Source organism: Plecotus auritus (assembly GCF_963455305.1).
Source record: "Plecotus auritus genome assembly, chromosome: 1".
NCBI lineage: Eukaryota > Metazoa > Chordata > Mammalia > Chiroptera > Vespertilionidae > Plecotus > Plecotus auritus.
The window spans coordinates 123711236-123733941 of NC_137770.1; the positions used below are offsets into that span (position 1 = coordinate 123711236).

Sequence of the window (22706 nt, forward strand, 5' to 3'; positions counted from 1 at the left end):
GATGGAACGCATTTAAAGCTAAATGTGGAAAAGGTAGCAGGCATTTCAATAGCTCCCTTTATTCATTCAACAAATATTTGAATACTTACTATGTGAAGGACATAGTCTAAGAAGTAATATAGGACAGTGGCTTTTCAAACTTTGAACTTCAGCATTACTTAGAGTGCTTGTTAAAAGTTCTGATTTGGGTCTGGATTGGAACTGGTTAGAATTTGCATTTCTAACCAGTTCCCAGGTAAAGCTGGTGCTGCTGGTCTGGGGGCCACACTTTGAGAACCACTACTATAGGTCCTGGCAGGCACCAAGTTCCTCGCAGGACGCACAGTTGGCTATGCCAAAAAGACTAACGGTGGAGATTTCAGACATATTGTCAGGTCAGCGGGGGAGACTCGAGGGAGGCACCGAAGTCCTTAGCTGCTGTCTGTGCCTGCCACCCCCAGAGTCATCTACAAACTGAGAAGTCAGATGTGTTGCGCCCCTCCCTGGGCAGCCTTGAAAGGAGCGGGCAGGAGCCCGGAGCCCAGCTCCTCGGGTCAGGTTTGGGGCGGTGAGCAGAGGGTGCGCGCTGGAAGGCTGGGGGCCGGGGGACCTTCCTCGGACAGGCCTATGTGGGAGGAGAGCAGAGGAAGTCGCCCTCTCCCTCTGCGGCCCCGCCCGTACTGGCTCTCCGCCTGCGTCCGGGGCGGTGGCGGCAGCGGCGCGGGGCGGGGCGCCGCGACCCCCGTGCCTCCCTGGCCGCAGCTACCCCTGCCCCCTGGGTCATAGACGCTGCAGCCCGGCTGGCTCGGCCTTGAGGCGCCGCAGTGCCGACCGGCCCGCGAGCCATGGCCCAGCCCGGCGAGGAGGCTCTGCCCGGGCCCGAGACCGCGGTACAGATCCGCGTTGCCATCCAGGAGGCCGAGGACACGGAGGAGCTGGAGGACGACGAGGAGGGCGCAGAGGCGCGGGGCGCGGGGCATCCGGCTCGGTACCTCAGCCCCGGCTGGGGCAGCGCTAGCGAGGAGGAGCCGAGCCGCGGGCACAGGTAGGCGCTGCGGTGTGCCGGGCCCAGTGGGAGCTGCCGACCTCGGGTCCAGCACATGGGGAGTTCGGGGGTGACCGCTCAGCGAGCGGAGCGGGTTGAGTCAGCCCTGCCCCGGGGACGCTGCTCTGGGTGTCGCATGGTGTCAGAAGGGCTTGTGGCCATCCTTGTGCCAGGGTCCGCAGCTCTGTAACGCGACCAAGGCTCCCTCCCTCCCAGGGCTGGTGGCGGGGATCTGAGGGGCCTGTCCGTGGGCATAGTCTGGGACCCAGGAGGAAGTCCTTCCTGGGCTATCCTCTCCCTATCCTCTCCTTCCCTGAGCTTCTAGAAAGCTCAGCCCAGCCTGGTCTTGCCTAGAAGGTACCCCCCCCCCCCCGCCCCCCGCGTCCAGGGATTCCAGCAAATCATCACTGCCCAGTCTGTTTATCAATCCAAATGGCTTCCCTCTCTGGGTGGGGCCAGGCACAGTGGACACTTGCTGCTGTGGGATCCCAGGAGGGGTGATGGGGTGATTTCATGGTGTAGAGAGCTCTGTTGCCCTGATTTGGGATCAGTTTAGGGCTTGCTGCCTGTATCCTCCCTTGCTGGGGATTCCCATTTTCACATAGTCTTCCCCACCTGACTTCTATGCTTGCATCATCTTCTTGCTGCATTGGCGGTGGGTTCCTGGGTGATGGGTAGTCTGGAGCTGGTATGGCACAAGAAGCCACCTGTCTAACCGTGCCTCCGGGCCCTGAACTTTGCCATCAACTGGAGATCTTATCCTTGTGTCCAACTAATGCCCAAGCCTTTTAGGACTGTGGTTTTGTTCCTGCTGTTGAAAGGAGAGACAGTATGGAGTATCCATAGAAATGAGAATAGGGAATGGCAGAACTTGCAAATTCTGGGAAATGCCAACAGGCACTTACTAATAGCCTTCTTCTGAGACTCTTTGCACATGCTTTTAGCTGTCAGGGCTCTGCAGGATTATTCTGCGGCAGGCATAAATCTTTTTCATTGGAAGAATAGTCAACTCAAAGGCATAAGGATACTGGGACCAAAGCTATCCCCCATCACTGGCTGACTCTGTCCCAGTGAAAAAGTCTGGATTTGGGGACCCAGAGATTCAGGGTAGTCCAATGGAGACAGGGGTATTTGAGGAGGAAAGCTGGGCCACGGCAGATGACATAGTAGACATTTCAGCACTTTACATACTATAAAGTCTGATTCATTTATTCAGCTCTGCTGAGTATTGAGAGTATAAAAATAATGACTCCACAGTCACTGGATCTCACAGTGTTCAGGAGAAGGCAGCCACCTAGTCAAATAATTTCAGAGGTCATGTATAATAGCTCCGAGTGGTTTATCCTTCTCACATTTATTTTGCCTCTGGTTAGCAAAAAGTTGTCCTCTATCCTGGGGCTAAGACAGTACCATTAGCATGGAGTAAAGCCCTACTTATTTTTTGGGCCCAGAAAGATCCCCTATGGGATCTAGGAGAACATGATCCTCAATTCTGGTAGGCCTCTTGCCCTCACCCTCCTCACCTTCCCTCCAAAACCACCCTTTTCTCCCAGCTCCAGTCCAGTGGCTCGAGTCTCATAGAACATTCAGTCAGAAGCATTTCCTGCTGCCTGCTGGCATAGAGTTGACCCCAGAAAAATCCCTGGGGCTCTTCAGGGTAGTGTAGCTAACAGAACCCAGCAGGCAGACATCCAGAGCACAAGGAGATGCAGCCAAGGACAGGATGCACACTGTCCCTCATTTGGGCCCAGCCTGGCTCGGGAGAAGCTGCCACCATGGGAGAACACTCTGGGGTCCCAGAGCCTGCAAGAGGCAGCCTAGGTTTCTGAATCTACTCGGTGAGATGTGACACCCACCCACTTCATCCCCGCAGCCCATTACTTCCTTTCCTGCCTGCCCTAACAGTTCATGTTCCCACAGGCCCGATCCCCTCTAGGTCCCTGAACACAGGGTGCAGTTTGTGTCTATATGCCTTTGTAGTCACGCCTCGATAAGTCCCTCTGATTGATGACTTCTAGTCAGCCTGAAAGCTTTACTGCCTCTTCCCCACTACCCCCATCCTGACCCCAAAACTGGATTTGTTTCCTCTCCTTTGTGTTGCTGTAGCCGTCTGTCCATTTTAGTCCGAGCACTTACACACAATTATAATTCTAGAGTTCCATATCCCTCAACAGAATATGAGCTCCGTAAATTCAGGGACCGTGCTTGCCCTGTTCTCAGCACCTGGCATGTAGTGAGTATTTTCTAAATATTTGTCGAATGAATCATGTCTCTGAGATCAGAATCACTCTATGGGGTTGAAGTATACGTGTTTCTCCTCTACTAGATAGTGAGGTCCTTGAAGGCAGTGATCTTGCCTGAGTCCTCTCCGTATCTCCAGTACCTAGCCCAATACCTGGCTTATACCCAGGGACAAGGGATAAATGGAAAAAAGGAAAAATATTTGTAACCTCCAAATGTTCATTAGTCTTCTCACATCTTGTTCACTAAAAAGTTTCTTTCCTTTTTTTATCACCTTTTAACATAAAAAATTCAAACATAAAATGTGAAACAATTGTACAGTTGGAAATATTTTTGTCATTTATTTGATGGACATATAATGTGTATGGTTTTTCCTGAAGCATTTACAGATATCTGGTACATAAGACTTATACCCTACATACTTCATTTTGTAGCTCTTAATAATGACATTCTCCTATAAAGCCATAATATTATTATTGCAATTAAGAAAATCAACAATTCCCTGCCCTAGCCTATTTGGCTAAGTGGATAGAGCATTGGCCTGTGGACTGAAGGGTCCCAGGTTTGATTCTGGTTGGGGGCACATGCCTGGGTTGCCAGTTCGGTCCCCAGTAGGGGGAGTGCAGGAGGCAGCCAATCAATGATTCTCTCTCATCATTGATGTTTCTATCTCTCTCTCCCTCTCCCTTCCTCTCTGAAATCAATAAAAATATTTTTAAAGTATTTTTAAAAAAGAAAATTAACAATTCCCTCATATAATCCCTAAAATAATCTAATAGTAAAGTCTCATAGTCAGGATTCCCCCAATTGCCCCATATTGTGTTTTACAGCTGTTATTTCCCCCCTTTACACCAGAATCCAATACAAGTCAAGGCATTTGCCTATTATGTCTTTAGAATCTTTTAATCTAGAACATTACCACTGTTTAAAAAATGCTTTTCTATTTTGGAACTAAGAGGCCAGATGTCTTGTTGAATGTTTCATAGTTTGAATTGGTCTGGTTTAACTTGCTCCTTTGTGCCATGTGTTTCCTGTAAACTGGAGGTTCGGGCTAAAGGCTTGATTAGATTCCGATTAAACATTTGGGCAAGAACACTTCACAAGCAATGCCATGGGTTTTTCATTGCATTTCCTTAGGCAGCATCTACTATTAGTGATGCTAAATTTGACCTCTTGGTTAAGGTGGTCCCTCTATTGCAATTAACAAGTAATAGGTGCACTTCTTGTGAATATTCTTCTCAAACCACTTTCTCCTAATGGTTGTAGCATGCATTGATGATCCTTGCTGGAGTCAGTTAATTGGGGATGGCAAATTGGTGATTTTCTAATTTTATCCTTTATAGTACATTTATTTGCATTCTGCTGTAAAAGAGAGTTTTGTATCATCACCTGGGATTGAACAAGAGTTCCTCCTAAAGAGGCAAGCAGAAATGGTTAATTATTTCCCCTTTTTTGAGTACTTCCTTGCTTTCTGGTATTAGATATTCTAGACTTAATTTATATTTTTCCTATTCTAGTCATGGGATTTAGCCATTTCCACAGGAATCCCTAGTTTTTCAAATACTAGTGGAAAGGTATTTAGAAACCAAGACTTGGATTTGGGTGCTAATATCTGCTGGGGCACCATTGCTTTCAAGTCCTTTCAATGGACAGAGCTAGGAAATGTTTCATTTATTTTTTTTAAATTTATATTGCTAATTCTAATTTAATATTATAAGGTTTTGCTTTACTTCCTTTAATTTTACACTGGAACTCTTGATTTCTAATAGTATTAACCTATTTATTTGTTTGCTTTGTCTTACAATGTATAAAATGATTTAAAATTATAATCTCTATAATAAAGAGCCAGGGTGTAACACAGGTATGAGCGAAGCTGGACCAGAAGGGAAGTCAGTGCGGGTTGCTGGTGCCCCAGCACTGACTGCTAAGGGGGCTGAGAATCAGGGCCTGAGAGAAGCCTGAAGAGAGAAGCAGGGACTGATCCGTTGCCTCTGTGGCAGCTTTTGACCAGCACTTGCCTCTCTCTTTCTCTCCCAGTGTGGCCAGCAGCCGGGCCTCCATTTCTCTCCAGGACTCCACCGGGGCTGCTGATCAGCCCTGCCTTTCTGATCAGGCCCCGTTGATAGGTCCAGAGATGTTGACCAATTAGAACCAAATCTGGGTGAAGTGTGAGGAACCAATGGCTGCCTAGGAGGTGGAGCTTTTGATGCTGATTGGCATAGAAACTGACCAATCAGAACCAAATCTGGGGGCTTAGAGGTGTTTCTGTCCAGGGAGAGTGATCAATCCCGAGGCTGGCTTCAGCAATGGCCTTTGCAAACCTACAGAAAGTGCTCATCACTGACAGCCTGGACCCTTGCTGCCAGAAGATCCTGCAAGATGGAGGGCTGTAGGTGTTGGAGAAGCAGAACCTGAGCAAAGAGGAGCTGATAGCCAAGCTGCAGGACTGCGAAGGCTTTCTCCTCAGCTCGGCCACCAAGGTGACCGAGGATGTCATCAACGCAGCAGAGAAGCTCCAAGTGGTGGGCAGGGCCGGCACCAGCATGGACAACGTGAATCTGGAGGCCGCCACGAGGAAGGGCATCCTGGTCATGAACACTCCCAATGGGAACAGTCTTAGTGCAGCGGAGCTCACCTGTGGGATGATCATGTGTCTGGCCAGGCAGGTTCCCCAGACGACGGCTTCGATGAAGGATGGCAAATGGGACCGAAAGAAGTTCATGGGAACCGAGTTGAATGGAAAGACCCTGGGAATTCTTGGCCTGGGGAGGATCGGGAGAGAGGTGGCCATCTGGATGCACTCCTTCAGGATGAAGACTGTAGGGTACGATCCCATCATCTCACCAGAGGTCTCGGCCTCCTTCCGCATTCAGCAGCTGCCCCTGGAGGAGATCTGGCCCCTCTGTGACTTCATCACTGTGCACACCCCTCTCCTTCTCTCCACGACAGGCCTGCTGAACGACAGCACCTTCGCCCTGTACAAGAAGGGCATGCGCCCGCAGAAGGAGGGATCGTGGATGAGGCCGACCGGCTCCAGGCCCTGCAGTCGGGGCAGTGCGCGGGCGCAAAGCTGTATGTGTTCATGGAGGAGCCGCTTCAGACCGTGCTGTGGACCATGAGAATGTCACCAGCTGCCCCCACCTGGGCACCAGCACCAAGGAGGCCCAGAGCTGCTGCGGGGAGATGCTGTCCAGTTCATGAAAATGGTGAAGGTGAGAACCCTCATGGGGGTCGTGAATGCCCAGGCTCTTACCAGCGCCTTCTTTCTGCACACCAAACCTTGGATCAGTCTGGCAGAAGCCCTGGGTACTCTGATGCAAACCTGGGCAGGGTCCCCCAAAGGGCTTATCCCTGAAGAATGCCGGGAACTGCCTGAGTCCTGCAGTCATTGTCGGCCTCCTCAAAGACGCTTCTAATCATGTGGATGTGAACTTGGTGAACGCCACGCTGCTGGTGAAGGAGACCGGCCTCAATGTAACCACCTCCCATAACCCCACTGTGCCAGGAGAGCAATGATGTGGGGAAGGCCTCCTGAGCGTGGCCCTGGCAGGTGCCCCCTACCAGGCTGTGGACTTTGTCCAAGGCACGACACCTGTGCTGCAGGCACTCAACGGAGCTGCCTTCAGACCAAAAGTGCCTCTCCTCAGGGCTCAGCCCTCCAACCCTGCCTTGCTGCCTACCATGATTGGGCTCCTGGCAGAGGCAGGTGCGCAGCTGCTGTCCTACCAGACCTCGGTGGTGTCCGATGGGGAGACCTGGCACGTCATGGGCATCTCCTCCCTGATGCCCAGCCTGGACGCCTGGAAGCAGCATGTGACCTAGGCCTTTCAGTTTCATTTCTAACCTTGGGGCTCACCAGGACCAGCCTTGGGGGCTTTGTGATCAACACTGAGAGGTCGCATTCATGGGGCTGACACTACTTATGTGGTCTGACCCCTGTAATAACCACTTAATAAACAGCCCACCCTCCACACCCCCCACCCAAAAAAAAGGAACCAAATGTGGGTCAACTGTGAGGAGCCAATGGCTGCCTAGGAGGAGGAGCTTTTGATGCTGACTGGCATAGAAACCGACCAATCAGAACCAAATCTGGGTGAAGTGTGAGGAGCCAATGGCTGCATAGGAGGTGGAACTTTTGACGCTAACTGGCATAGAAACTAACCAATATACCAAATCTGGGTCAACTGTGAGGACCCAATGGTTGCCTAGGAGACGGAGCTTTTGACGCTGACTGGCATAGAAACCGACCAATCAGAACCAAATCTGGGTGAAGTGTGAGGAGCCAATGGCTGCATAGGAGGTGGAACTTTTGACGCTAACTGGCATAGAAACTGACTAATCAGAACCAAATCTGGGTCAACTGTGAGGTTCCAATGGCTGCCTAGGAGGCGGAGCTTTTGACGCTGACTGGCATAGAAACCGACCAATCAGAACCAAATTGGCCAGCAGAGGAGGGCAGTTAGGGACGAGATCAGGCTGGCAGGGAGGGCCATTGGGGGCAAGATCAGGCTGGCAGGGGAGGGCAGTTGGGGGCGAGATCAGGCTGGCAGGGGAGGGCAGTTGAGGGCAACCAGGCCAGCAGGAGAGGGCAGTTGGGGGCGAGTTCAGGCCAGCAGGGGAGGGCAATTAGGGGCAATCAGGCAGGCAGGCAGAGGCAGTTAGGGGTGGTCAGGCAGGCAGGCAGGCAGAGGGGTTAAGGGCAATCAGGCAGGCAGGCAGGCAGGTGAGCGGTTAGGAGCCAGCGGTCCAAGATTGCGAGAGGGAAGTCTGATTGGAGAGGGTGCAGGCTGGGTGGGCTGAGGGAACCGCCACTCCGTGCATGAATTTTGTGCACCGAGCCACTAGTCTATATAATAAAAGGCTAATATGCAAATTGTCCCCTCTACTGGGAGTTCATCCAGGAGTTTGACCAGGGGGCGGGGTCAACCGGCCAACTGCCTGCAGCCCCTTCCCCTGGCCGGCCCCGCCCCCGGTTCAGCCCCCTCACCCTGATGAAGGGGGGGCGGGGCCAGCCGGCCAACTTCCCACATCTCCTCTCCTCAGTTGGCCAGGCCCAATCAGCCACGATTGGGGCGGGCCAGACCCCACCTGGGCACAAATTCGTGCACTAGGCCTCTAGTACTAAATTTAGTACAAATAATAAGCCACTGAGCACACCTGCTTTTCATATAGCAAATAGAAATATCGAGATCAGGCCGGCAGGGGAGGGCAGTTGGGGGCAACCAGGCTGGCAAGGGGAGGGCAATTAGGCTTCTTTCTCTCCATAATGTTTAGGGACATTGCTCAAGCTATTGTTTCCTTGCTCTGGATGATGATAATGAAAGCCTCCATTTATCAATGCCAGTTTGTGCCAGACATGGAACTAAGTACTTTTTTTTTTTTTTTTAATATGTTTTTATTTATTTCAGAGAGGTGGGGAGAGAGAGAAAGAGATAGAAACATCAATGAAGACAGAATCATTGATTGGCTTCCCCCTGCATGCCCCCCACCCCAATGGGAATCAAGCCTGAAACCCAGGCATGTGCCCTGACCAGGAATTGAACCATGACCTCCCGGTTCATAGGTCAATGCTCAATCACTGAGCCAGGATGGTCAGGCTGGAACTAAGTACTTTGTATACCTTACCTCTGCTCCTCATCACAAATCATTATTTAGATCTGCAGACACATCCACGAGTTGTACTCTTCCCAGGCTCTGAGAACATACCCAAACATCATGTCAGAAGATAGGTCATGGTCTCTAATCTCTATAATAAATAGCCAGGGTGTAACGACCGATTACGACCAAAGGCTGACCATCTGGAAGTCAGTGCTGGGTTGCCATGGTGACCCAGTGCTGACTACTGTGGCTGCAGGCCCAGTGACCCAGCAGTGACTGCTGAGGGGGCTTTGAATCAGGCCCGGAAAGAGACCTGAAGAGAGAAGCAGGGGCTGATCTGTAGCGTCTGAGGCAGCGTTTGACCAGCACTTGCCTCTCTCTTTCCCTCCCAGCCTGGCCAGCAGCCTCACATCCACTTCTCTCCAGGCCTCCACTGGGGCTGCTGATCAACCCTGCCTTTCTGATCAGGCCCTGTTGATAGGCCCAGAGATGCTGACTGGCATAGAAACTGGCCAATCAACCAAATCTGGGTCAACTGTGAGGAGGCAGTGGCTGCCTAGGAGACAGAGCTTTTGACACTGACTGTCATAGAAACTGACCAATTAGAACCAAATTGGCCAGCAGAGGAGGGCAGTTGGGGGCGAGATCAGGCTGGCAGGGGAGGGCAGTTGGGGACAACCAGGCTGGCAAGGGGAGGGCAATTAGGGACGAGATCAGGCCGGCAGGGGAGGGCAGTTTTGGGCAACGAGGCCGGCAAGGGGAGGGCAGTTGGGGGTGATCAGGCAAGCAGAGGCAGTTAGGGGTGATCAGGCAGGCAGGCAGGTGAGCGGTTAGAAGCCAGTGGTCCCAGATTGCGAGAGGGATGTCTGACTGCCGGTTTAGGCCCAACCAGCAGTTGGACATCCCCCAAGGGGTCCCCGATTGGAGAGGCTGCAGGCTGGGCTGAGGGAACCATTACGAGTGGTCGACCGAATGACCAGTCGATTGGTCGCTATGATGCACACTGACCACCAGGAGCTAGATGCTCAATGCAGGAGCTGCCCCCTGGTGGTTACTGTGCTCCCACAGCCAACCTCCCATAGCCGTCCCTCGCCCCGGCTGGAATCGGGGTAAAGGAGTCCCTTTACAATGGAGACAAACTACCTCAGTCAGATGACCAGGGTCAGCATCCCCAGTGATTAGTCATGTTGATAGTACGTAACTTTGATATGATGTGATGAGAATGGAAATTTACTTCTGTGGTCCTCCTAGAACCCCATAGCCTCAGTCTAATCATGAGAAAAATATCAGACAAATCATAAAGAGAGACATTCTACAATATACCTGAACACCGTCAACACTGTCAAGGTCATCAAAAACAAGGAAAGTCTGAGAAACTGTAACAGCCAAGGGGAGCCTGGTGAGACATGATGACTAAACGCAATATGACATCCTGGATGGGATCCTGCAATAGAAAAGGGATATTAGGTAAAAACTAAGAAAATCTGAATAAAGTATGGACTTTAGCTAATAATAATGCAATAATATTCATTAATATATTATGAATGTAAGCTATTAATAATAGAAGAGGAAGCCTGGTGTTGGGCATATGGGAACTCTCTGTATTATTTTCACAATTTTTCTATACATCTAAAACTATTCTAAAGTTTATTTTTTAAATGTTTGTAAAGAAAAAGATGAATTGTTTACCAGTCACATGAAGAAAATCAATGACATGAAAGTTAAATAGAAAAACTGACCCCATTTCCAGACTGTCTATAGGCAAATAATGAAACCTTTTCATTTTTAAAATCAACCAATGCCTATATTTTATGCTAATTTTAATTTCTGAATTTGAAAAATTGTGAGATGGATTTGTTGTTTTTTTCCTCCTCACGGAATATTTCATTTTTATTCTCATTTTGACTCTTCTGCAATTGATTTTTTTGGGTGGTTGAAAGCCAGTGAAAATTTTGCTAGGGTCAAAGGACATATATAAATGAGCCTTTTCCAACCTTAAACTAATAGGTTATAGTACTTTGATTTTTGAGCCCGCTCCCTTTTTTCCTTGGTTGATTACTTTATGTAAGAGCTTAATGCTGATCCAAGGGAAATGTTAATTGTTTGCTTCTTTGTAAAGGAAACACAATATGCATGTAAACATACATACTTTTTTATTGAAGACCTCCTTTTTTAAAAAATTTTAATTGTGGTAAAATACACATACAATTTATCATCTTAACCCTTGTTAAGTGGCATTAAGTACACTCACATTGTTGTGCAACCAACACCACCTTCCTACTCCAGAATTTTTTTCTTTTCCACTTGAAACTCTATCCATTAAACAATAACTCCCTATTCACCCCTCCCCCAACCCCTTTTAACCACCACTCTACTTTCTGTCTCCATGAATTTGATTATTCTAGGGACCTCATATAAATGGAATCATACAGTATTTGTCCTTTTGTGACTGGCTTATTTCACTTAGCATAATGTCCTCAAGGTTCATCTATGTTATAGTATGTGTCAGAATTTTCTTTTTGAGGCTGAAATATATTTCACTGTACATACATATCGCATCTTGTTTATCCATTTATCCATCAGTAGACTTTGAGTTGCTTCCATCGTTGGCTATTGTGAATAATGCTGCTGTGAACACGTTCTCCCAACAGAGTAGAAGCACATGGATGCTTTAGGTGGACTAGGTGTGTGTGTCTATACCCGGAGTTGTTCTCTCTGCTCAGAACATGGTAATGGAAGCTGTGAGTTGGGTGTTCAGGCTCTTGGACATAAAGCTACCACATAGGAAAGCAGCTATGTTTTTTTCCAGAAGTAGTTTTTAACTAATCCTTTTTATTGTGTAGTATATGTAGTATTTGTATAATGCATAATTTAATTTAGTAATAAATATACAAATGATAATTCACCTTTGATAACTTTTAATGATTGTGTCCACTATGACTTGGATAATCACACATTCCCTAAATAGTTATAGCTTTGAAGCTTTTATAACCTCTGAAAGGTTGGCCATCCTGAAGAAGCTTTGCCCAGGATTTCCTTGGCTTGTTCTCATGTTCTATTCTCAGGAGGGGAAGTCATCCAGGGGAGCTCCTGGGGGGTGTGGGTTTCATTTAGAAGGCCCTGGTGAATGGGATTGTTTCAGATTTCAGGTCAGGGTCGCAACAAAACCTGGAAAATATTGTGTGTGCTGGCTTTGGAGACACAAGTTTGAGTTTGGATCCTAGATCTGCCTCTTATGAATGAGCAAATGGATGTATCTGTCGTTTACTGAGCTCTATGGGTATGCCAGGAGCTCTTTGGGATATGGGCTGTCTTAATTCACCTAACCTTCACAATAATCCTATCATGACTCCCAATTTACAGAAATGGCACCGTGGTGTGGCAGTGGAGCTCCTGTCCAGTTTGACTCAGTTAATAAATGGTGGTGTCAGGATTCAGACCGAGGCAGTGTAACTTTAGAACTGGGACTCTTAGTTACTTTGCCAAACTACCTTCTGGAAATCAGGATTTGCCAGGTGGAGGTGGGGAGGGAAGGATAAGGAGTGTATTGTGAAAAACATCGGATAGAAGAGCAGCACATAAATATTAGTAGAGGGTGTTGTTGTATTAATAGTCTCCCCTCCTTGTTAAAAATGAAAGCGTGATTTCTTAGCTTTTTGGAAGCAAAACCTATCCCCTGTGGCCATGTGATCACCCCCTCTGTAGAGTCCAATTCAGGTATGGCCCAGGCAATTTCTTAGGGCTACTGTAACAAAGCACCACAAATTGGAGGGCCTAGAACTACAGAAAATTATTGCCTCACAGTTCTGGAGGCCAGAAGTCCGAAATCAAGGTGTCAGTGGGGCCATGCTCCCTCTCAAGGTGCTATGGAAGGGTCTGGTTTAGGTATTTTTTTGGCAGTCTTTGATGTTCCTTGACTTCTGCATGCCCCCCTTTCCCCGTCTCTGCCTTCATCTTCACACAGCATTCTCTCTGTGTGTCCGGATTCCCCTTTTAAAGATGAGTCCTACTGGATTAGGGACCTTCCTGCTCTGATACGGCCTCATCTGCAACTAATGACATCTGTAAGACTCTTTCCAAATAAGGTCACATTCTGAGCTGGGAATGTTGGGACTTGAACATATGAATTCTGAGTGGGGGGAGACAATTCAGTTCATAACACCCAGTGTCTCCTTCTGGTCTCAGTGGCACCACAACAAGTGGGGGCGAGAATGAGCATGAGGACCTGGAGCAGGAGTGGAAGCCTCCAGACGAGGAGTTAATCAGGAAACTGGTGGATCAGATCGAATTCTACTTTTCCAATGAAAACTTGGAAAAGGACGCCTTCCTGCTAAAGCATGTGAGGAGGAACAAGTTGGGATATGTGAGTGTTAAGCTACTCACATCCTTCAAAAAGGTGAGACCTCATTGTCAGAGCTGCCCAAAGGGTTTCAAGGCTGTTTGGGGTTATGGGTCAAAATATTTTTTACCCTTTTCAAACCTAATGACTAGTAATTTTTTACTTCCTCTGAGGCCTGAAAAAAGAGAAAAATGATCAAGAGAGGGGATTTAGGATTGTCCCACACTATGAAAAGGGTCCTGGGTTTGAGACAGGTCTCAGCAATGGCCTTTTGAGACACCTACCAAGCCAAGAATTATATGCAATTCAAGCTTTTCATTTGTATAGTTGAATAAATAAAAGGAGGGAGTGCTCAGAACTCTGGGAGATAAGCCCTTCTCCAAGATTTCAGCCGCCTTTGTGTGCAATGCCAACCTCATCTGTAGATGGAGATGTGGGAAATCTGCCTGTTGCTGCCGTCTGGGCAGCAGACCGCATGGCCCTGCTGTGTACACATCCAGCAAGTGGACCGTGTTTGCCTGCTTCTTGAAGAGCTGACAGATAAGTTGGCCTCAGAACTCTGTCTCCCTTGAGGGAAGTTGTTTACTAGAATGGAAAAGCACTACACTGACTGTTGTATAATGAAATGTGTAATGCGTAGGTCCTGGCCAAGTTGTCAGGAAGCACCTAGGACAGCTCTTCTCCCAGACTACTTCTCTGCCTCAGGTCCTGGTGTGCTCTGCCCTCTTCTGTTCTCTTTATTTTATTCATTCATCAAGCATACTCATCCTGTGTGCTGAGTACTGTGTTAGGCATAGGATATACAAGATGAATTTGGCATTCCCCTGCCTTTGCAAAGTCCAGTGAAGGAGAGAGACACTAGTGAAAGGTTACAATATGACCCTAGTCAGCACCATGAAAGAAAGAAAGGACTATTGGTGGTGAGTTGCTTAGAACAACTAATCCTGCTTGGAGAAGTGGTGACATTAAAGTTGGATCTTGGAGAATGAGTAGGAGTTTTCAACAAATAGGAGATGGGAAGGGGCATTTCATGTTCCAAAGGAATACCTGCTCTTCCTCCTGTGTACCTCCTTTGCTGCCATACTATTCCCACACTCACACTTCAATAGAAGTGAGGGGAGGGTTCCCACATCAAGCATTTCTGTGACACAGCTGAGTGTCCTACACTTCACCTCAATTCTGACACTGTCTACCTGGAGATGGCATTAGATCCCAGAGGTTAAGGGCTCAGTCCCACAGACTGACCCCCACTTCAGGTGCCAATCACAAGTAGTAGGTCCCCAGGTTACCCACAACTTCTGTCCAACTTGTCTACAAATCAGAGGTTCCTGTGGCCTCCTCCCCTTGGATTCGATTATTTGCTAGAATAGCTCACAGAACTCAGGGAAACACATTTACCAGTTGGACATAACAAAGGATACAGATGAATAACCAGATGAAGAGATACAAAGGAATGGGATTTGGAAGCACAGGAACGCCTGTCCCGGTGGAGTTGGGGTGCACCACCCTTCATGTAGGCAGATGTGTTCACCCACCTGGAAGCTCTCTAAATCCCCTATTATTGGGATTTTTTTGGAGGCTTCCTCACATAAAAGTGATCATTATTAACTTCATTTCCACCCTGCCTCCCCTCTCAGAGCATGGGGGCAGAGGGCTGAAAGTTCTAAGCTTCAAATTATGACTCAGTCTCTCTGGTGACCAGCCCCATCCAGGAGCTTTGGGAACCCATCCAGGGTCCCCTCATTAGAACAAAAGATGCTTCTAGTGCTCTGATCCCTTAGGAATTGACAAAAGATTTCAGGAGCTCAGTGCCAGGAATGGGAATGAAGACCAAATATATATATTTCTTATTATAAATCGCAGTATCACACATGTGCAGAGAACAGTGAGCAAGCCTCCACATGCAAAGTGTTTGTCGGGAGCCCCAAAATGCAACAGCCAGTGGAATTATCCTATACATTTCTTTTTTCCTCCCCAGACGCCCTAAGAGTCATCCTGATTTTCTTTTCTTTTTAACTTGCCACTTACATATCTATTGAGGAGGTGTCTTCTCTGTTGAAAACCAGCCGCAGAGTGGACACAGACTCCCCAATACCTCCAAAATGAGAGCAAAGACCTTTTTCCTTTGACAGGGTTTCCTGCTAATCATAATAGCAAACCTATACGACAAAGGTAGCAAACAGGGAAATTACAGTGTTTTAAAATCAAACAAAGTTCTTTTAGTAATCGCATAAAGCCCACAGCTCTCTGGTTCCTCTTCTTAGGTGCCTGGCCACTCCTTCTAAAAGCTCAGACACAGGCCTGGGACGCTCACACTGAGTTTCTCATGGACCTTGCTCCCAGCTCTGGAGGGGTGCTTGCCAGAACCTGCTCTCTCCACTGGCCGTGGCCAGCGGCCACTTCTCCAGCCCTCTGAGCAAGGCAGCACTGGCCTCCTCCGGGCACCATCTGCTCAGGCTCCAGGCTGAGGCAGTAGATTGTCCTCTCCAGAGTCTCCCTCCCTGACCTGTTTTGAGAAGGCTCCCCATGTTCTACCCTCAAAATGACCATTGTTTGGCTCTCCCACAACCTGGCACTGACCTGCGGTCATCATCTTCATCCTTTCTGGATCTCTCATTCACCACCAGTCCAACTCTTTCCCTGGACCACTTCTCTCTGCCCTTAGCCTGTGTCACAGTGATCAGCCCCATTGTCTGTGTGTAAGTGACTTGTGGTTCCCACATCCTGAGCACAAATCTGGCTATTTCATCTGGAGGCCACAGGCTAGAATGGAAGTGTTCTCTTTCCAGGAGCCTGCCTGTATGCTTGAGAGCTCTGCCAAGGTCCTCTAAATGCTGCTCTGTGAGGGAGTCCTTCCTGAGTCCTGGGAAGTTCCTGCTTTGGTTCCTCTGCAGAGCAGCTGCTCTGGCCTGGCCTCAGAGGACTCGGGGTGATCTTGCCATTCCTGGATCAGGCCACCCACCCCACCCATCTCCACTGTTTCTTCAGGATGACTCATTCTTCCTGGAATTCCCTCACTGAAAGTGGGCCTCTTGAAAATTACTGTTTTACGATATAAATATAGCTTTCACATACTGCAACATACCCACACTTTACACTAAGTGAGGAGGGGATCTATTTAATCATTCTTCATGAGGCCCAAGTTGGATTTAATTCCAAGTTGAAACAGCTAAAATTATTTCCAGGGGATATTGCAGTGAAATATGAAACATTTGTTGGAACCTCTGCTGTAGCAAATGCATAAATGCAGAAATACAACTTCAGAATGGTCATCAGTTTGAAAACAAGCATTGACAAAACAAACGATTCATTTCTGTAGATTCTTTTAAATTTTGAAAATGAACTGCATGTTAATAAACACTGAGTTTATAATCATTCAAAGTGCATATACATTTTTTGGGGGGACCCCCTGTATTTATTCATTTAATCCTCAGGCTGACTCTTTGAGGTAGGCAGGCATATTAACATCCCCATTTCACAAATGTGGAAGTTGAGGCACTGGGAGGTTGAATAACTTTTTAGATCTCACTGCCAGTTGGAGGTGGGCCTTGCATTTGTGCATCCACTAGCCTTTGTCCAGAGCCTGCAGGTTTAATCTCTAAACTTGTTCAGAATAGATAGAATATTTCCATCAGCATGACAAGTTCTGTTGGACAACACTGCTCTCAACTGTGCTGCCTCATTTGATATTCTGCAAAGTGTGTTTGTTCATTCATTCATTCACTAGATTTTTGAGTGCCTGCTCACATCTGGTATGATTGTAGATACCAGTCCTCCGGAATAAGGAAAGGTGTGAGGGAGATTACAGAGGACACAAGGTAGACCAGGACATTGGGTACCATTTCAGATTTGCTTTGTGTTCTTCAGGTGAAACACCTTACACGGGACTGGAGAACCACAGCACATGCCCTCAAGTACTCAGTGACCCTAGAGTTGAATGAGGACCACCGGAAGGTGAGGAGGACCACCCCTGTCCCTCTCTTCCCCAATGAGAACCTCCCCAGCAAGATGCTTCTGGTCTATGATCTCTACCTGTCCCCTAAGCTGTGGGCCCTGGGCGCCCCCCAAAAGAATGGGAGGGTGCAAGAGAAGGTGATGGAACACCTACTCAAGCTCTTTGGGACCTTTGGTGTCATTTCATCAGTGCGGATCCTCAAACCTGGGAGAGAGCTGCCCCCTGACATTCGGAGGATTAGCAGCCGGTACAGCCAGGTGGGGACTCAAGAATGTGCCATTGTGGAGTTCGAGGAGGTGGAAGCCGCCATCAAAGCCTATGAGTTTATGATCATGGAATCTCAGGGCAAGGAGAACATGAAAGCTGTTCTGATTGGTATGAAGCCACCCAAAAAGAAACCTCCCAAAGACAAGACCCATGACGAGGAGCCCACTGCGAGCATCCACTTGAAGTCCCTGAACAAGAGAGTTGAGGAGCTTCAATACATGGGTGACGAGTCTTCTGCTAACAGCTCCTCCGACCCTGAGAGCAATCCCACATCCCCTATGGCTGGCCGGCGGCATGTGGTCACCAATAAACTCAGCCCTTCTGGCCACCAGAATCTCTTTCTGAGTCCGAATGCCTCCCCTTGCTCAAGTCCTTGGAGCAGTCCCTTGGCTCAACGCAGAGGCGTTTCCAGAAAATCCCCACTGGCTGAGGAAGGTAGGCTGAACTGTAGCACCAGTCCTGAGATCCTTCGCAAGTGCATGGATTATTCCTCCGACAGCAGTGTCACTCCCTCTGGCAGCCCCTGGGTTCGGAGGCGCCGCCAAGCTGAGATAGGGACACAGGAGAAGAGCCCCAGAGCGAGTCCCCTGCTCTCTCGGAAGATGCAGACTGCAGATGGGTTACCTGTGGGGGTGCTGAGGTTGCCTAGAGGCCCTGACAACACCAGAGGATTCCATGGTGTACACGAGAGGAGCAGGGCCCATGTATAAATAAATACCTTCTATTTTTAATACCGGCTCCATTGAAAACCACCTGTTTTCAAGGTTCTGATAAATACCTGGCATGCCATAGAATGAAATTAAGTCCCCTTTCAAGAATTTTGTATACATATGAACCTCTTAATTTATATGTTTGCAATGTATATAGATTGTCTGGACACCCTGGTTTTAAGGCCATCTTCTAGTTCAGGGGACCCCTTCCTCCCAACACAACCGCTGTTGTGATGCTGTCCAGCCAGTGTGTGAACGTCATGGCTCTGTATGGCTGTGGGATGGGCTCCGGGGAAGCCTGGCAGCCAGCCTCTTCTCTGGGGCAGGGTTCTTCTCCTTCTCTTTGGTGACGAGCTGTCCTAGGCCATGCAGGGAGTCCTCAGAGCCCAGAAGAGTTCTTTTGTGCTGTGGCAACTAGTTAAACCTGTTGCATGGTGTCTTCTAGAATCTAATGTATGTTTTCTGTCAAGTGAATAAAAAATAAAACACTCAAGCCCAGCCGCGTGGCTCAGTGGTTGAGTGTTGACATATGAACCAGAAAGTCACGCTTCAATTCCCGGTCAGGGCACATGCCCGGGTTGCAGGCTAGATTCCCAGTGGGAAGCATGTAGGAGGCAGCCGATCAATGATTCTCTCTCATCATTGATGTTTCTATCTCTCTCTTCCTCTCTGAAATCAATGAAAATCTATTTAAAAAAATAAATAAAATAAAACACTCAGCTGAGAGTGTTGGCTCTGAAATCACGCCGGACAAAAATCTGCCTCCTGACAAGGCTGTGGTTAGCGTGTCATGAGGCCCTGAAATGCGTAACCAAACATTTCTTGAGTGTGCCTTCCTGGGGCTTGTGGTGGCCTGAGAGGTGGCAGAGTTTATGCAGATGTTAGAGCATCACCCCTCTCATCACAATGAATCACAGAGCAGAAGTCTGCTCAGTGTAGACCAAGCTCTCTAGATGTGATCTCCCTGGACTGGCATTGACATCACTTTGGAACTTGTTAGAAATGCAAATTCTCAGGCCTGCTGAATCAAAAACTCTGGGATATGGGCCTGGAATCTGGATTTTAACAAGCCTGCCTGATTATTCTGAGAACAAAGGTATGGGACTAGAGGTCACACAGTGTGACTCCCACATGCCACCCCCCACTTCCTAGTTCTGTGACCTTAGGCAGTTACTAGCTCCACTTAGCCTCATTATATCCCTGCATAGTGCTTTGTCTTGATGTCAGTGCCTGAAATGCAGTTGCTCCTTTTCCTGGGGTTAATGTCCATTATCACTGGAAGCTGCCTGAGTGTCGCAGAAAGAGCACTGGCCAAGGTTTCAGTGTTGGTTTATTCGCTTGCTATTTGGGGGGATTTGAGGCAAGTCACATTTAATGGAATTTGTTAATAATTATTGAAGAGTGATTAGATGCCAGGGGCTATGCTGAGAGTTTTCCATGCATTATCTAATTTTCCTAAGAACCACATGAGATAGGTTCAGATATTATCTCTATTTTACACCAGAAGAAACAGAGATAGTGTGCAGATAAATGACTAACTCTTCCAAGATTTAATGGCCAGATTGGTAGAGCTGGTGCTGGAGCCCACACTCTAACCACCGGACTGTACTCAGCATCACTGAACCGCACCATCCACATTAAAAATAACCACAGCCCTGGCCGGGTTGGCTCTGTGGATAGAGTGTCGGCCTGTGGACTGAAGGGTCCTGGGTTTGATTATGGTCAAAGGCATGTACCTAGGTTGCAGGCTCAATCCCTGGCCCTGGTCAGGGAGCGTACAGGAGGCAACCAATCGATGTATCTCTTTCACATTGATGTTTCTCTCTTTCTGTCTCTCCTCCTCCCTTCCACTCTCTCTAAAATTCAATGGTAAAATACCCTTGGGTGAGGATTAACAAAATATAAATAAAATAAAATGAGACTAAAATTCATCTAAAATAAATAAATAAATGAACCACAAAAGGTACTAATATTTATTCAGCACCTTCTATGTGCTGGGCATTTTATTATAAACATTCTTTCAGTTATCCTTTCAATGCCCCAGGTAGAATAAATACTACAAGCCATTGTGAAAATGGAAAAAGATAATGTATTTTAAATTATATAGCTCTATACAAATTAGCAGGTGTTCATTATCTGGTTAGTAAGATAGTGGTCCCTTTGAAGACCCAGAAGAATTTCTATTAACTGGTAAATGCCCCCAGGAATTACTCAGATCTGTCCTTTCCACCACTACCAGCTATAGGTGGCCCAAAGGCCTCCTCACCCTGGGCAATGTTGTGGCCCCCGCCTGGCCACGGGGCCCTCTGGGCTTCACCAGCTCTGGGCCTGGTTAGCTCAGACTCTTCCACTCCTTTATGCTCTGGCACACAAGCTGCAGCTCTGTTTTTAGATTCAATCCTGTGGACCATAATTTCTTTGAAAAAATAGCTATATCCTCACCTTTCTCTGTGAATACAGATGAACTTGGCCTTCTATTTGTAGTATTGCCCTATGTGATCTTATGAAGGAACCCAAATTTGGGGTCAGCAGATCTGGGTTCTAGCTTTTTTAATAAGTAACTGTTTTGACCTTGAACAAGTAATTTCTCTTTTTGATTCAAAGTTTCCCCATCCAACCAGTGGATAATAATAAGATGCTCCTTAAATAAGGCCATGTATGTGCAAGTGCTTTATGAACTGAAAAGTACTTTGTAGACATTAGTCATTACCCTCTGCTCTGATCATCTTTAAAGACAAATCCTCCTTCTAGTGCTCTGGTGCTTAGCCCCAGCCTCACATTAGAATCACCTAGAGAGCTTTTCAAACTGCCTGTGTCTACCCTGACATAGTCTGATTTAATTAGTTGTGGATGAGGCCTGGGAATCAGTGTTTTTTAAAACTCCCTAGGCAATTCCAATGGGCAGGCAGCATGAGAAGCACAGACTGGTTAGAATGAGGAGGGCACTTAGAACAATCAAGGGGACCTTAGACCCATCCATCCCCTCCTCCTTTTTCAAGGCTTGGACTTGGTCTCTCTTGCAGACTTTCATGAGCCCAGAGACCCTGAATACCTTGCTAATGAACCTGCTCTTTCTAAAGCTCTGGCCAAACCTTCAGCAGGAGCCTGGGCTTCCTGTTTGTTAGCATAGAAGGCCTTTCTTGAATAGCTTGACTGGGAAACTCAGCCAACAGTATTTTTACAGATGTTTCATTATTTTTAATGAAAACCTGCTCTCTCTCCATATTGGGATTCAAAGCTTGTTGGACATCTCCACCTAAGGTGCTGGCAGAACATTCAAACTCTACACATGTCCAAAACACCCTCCTCCGACTGCACCTTACACACACATGCTCCTCCTGACTTCCCATCCCAGCCAGGAACACCACCATCTCCCATGGCCCCAGACTGGAAAAGAGATTGCACGGCATATGTGGGGAATGCAGGTGCTGGGCTTTGACAGCTGGGTTCAAATCCTAATGACCTTTCACAAATAACTTTTGTTTATCTGTGCCTCAGTTTCTTCTCCCATAAAAGGTGTACAATAATATTCCCACCTCATTTGATTTGTGAGGATTAAATAAGTTAGTACCAGTAAAATACTTAAATTGCACACGGTAAACACTCAAAGAGTGTGAGGGCCAGCAACTCAGCTGTTGGTTCTAGTCCTGAAATGTTTCTTGCATGCTCCCTCTTCCCCAAGTCCTTCTCCCTTCTCCCAAGGTCCTTAGTGTCTGGTCCCTCCTAATGCCTCCAAACTCATCTTACTTCACATAACTTCTTTATTTAAACAAACAAACAACTTGCTGGCTGTTCCTTCCCTAAACATAGAATAAGGGGCAAAATACCCTAACCCTCCACCATAGGTCTTGGGGGAAGGCCCTCTGAACATTGACTCTATTGATCCAGAGGCGTGTCCATGCCTGCATCTCATCTACCATTGCATCATGGTGTGGCTGGGTGGAAAACGGCTCTGCTTGCTTTCTACCACACGGGACTGAAACACTGAGAAAGGATATATGTGAAGACACATTGGTCACTGGTTATTTTTAACTACTTTCCCTAAAATGTGAACTCAATTTTTCCAATTCAGCACATATTCTATATTGTAAGTGGCAACCATAATGGAAAAGCACCTAGAAACTAACGGCAATCCTCTAGGAGGAAAGAATTGAAACAATCAGGAACGTTGACTTCTGGTTCCAGCACCGCCTTCGATCCAGGTGAGTGCCCATTCCATAATGGGAACATGAAGCACCTCTCACAATGATGGGCATGTTGATGGGCCAGTCCTTTGTGAGGCTACCAATGGAGTGGGAGTCATGCCAGTCACTCATTGCTCTGGGAGCTGGAATAAATGTGGTGAGGGTCATGTCTGGAGTGTGTATCCAGTTCAGCAAGTAAACTGAGCTACTTTCACTTGAACCAGTGTCCAGTTGAGCAGCTGTTTGCACAGCACTCCTGTTTTGTAATCAGCTATGGATGCGTAGAAGCAAGCAAGACATACACAGACTTGTGACTGTACACAGACATCTAGTTAAAGTCCACATGCATTCTATACTGTGGATAAAAGAAATAGTGGGCTAAAGTGCT

At 47.6% G+C, this 22706-nt stretch overlaps 1 protein-coding gene and 1 pseudogene across 2 annotated transcripts; both read left to right on the top strand.

Annotated features, from left to right (window-relative positions):
* The first annotated feature begins 381 nt into the window (after positions 1-381).
* Positions 382-20068, top strand: LARP6 (La ribonucleoprotein 6, translational regulator). The gene is made up of 3 exons (XM_080643522.1): positions 382-1024; positions 13049-13259; positions 17070-20068. Exons 1-3 carry the CDS (start codon positions 825-827, stop codon positions 18132-18134), a joined length of 1476 nt encoding a protein of 491 aa, XP_080499648.1. The 5' UTR covers positions 382-824; the 3' UTR covers positions 18135-20068.
* On the top strand, positions 5572-7108 carry LOC308234971 (D-3-phosphoglycerate dehydrogenase-like; annotated as a pseudogene). The gene has a single exon. The product of its transcript is annotated as a D-3-phosphoglycerate dehydrogenase-like (transcript).
* Positions 20069-22706: the final 2638 nt, after the last annotated feature.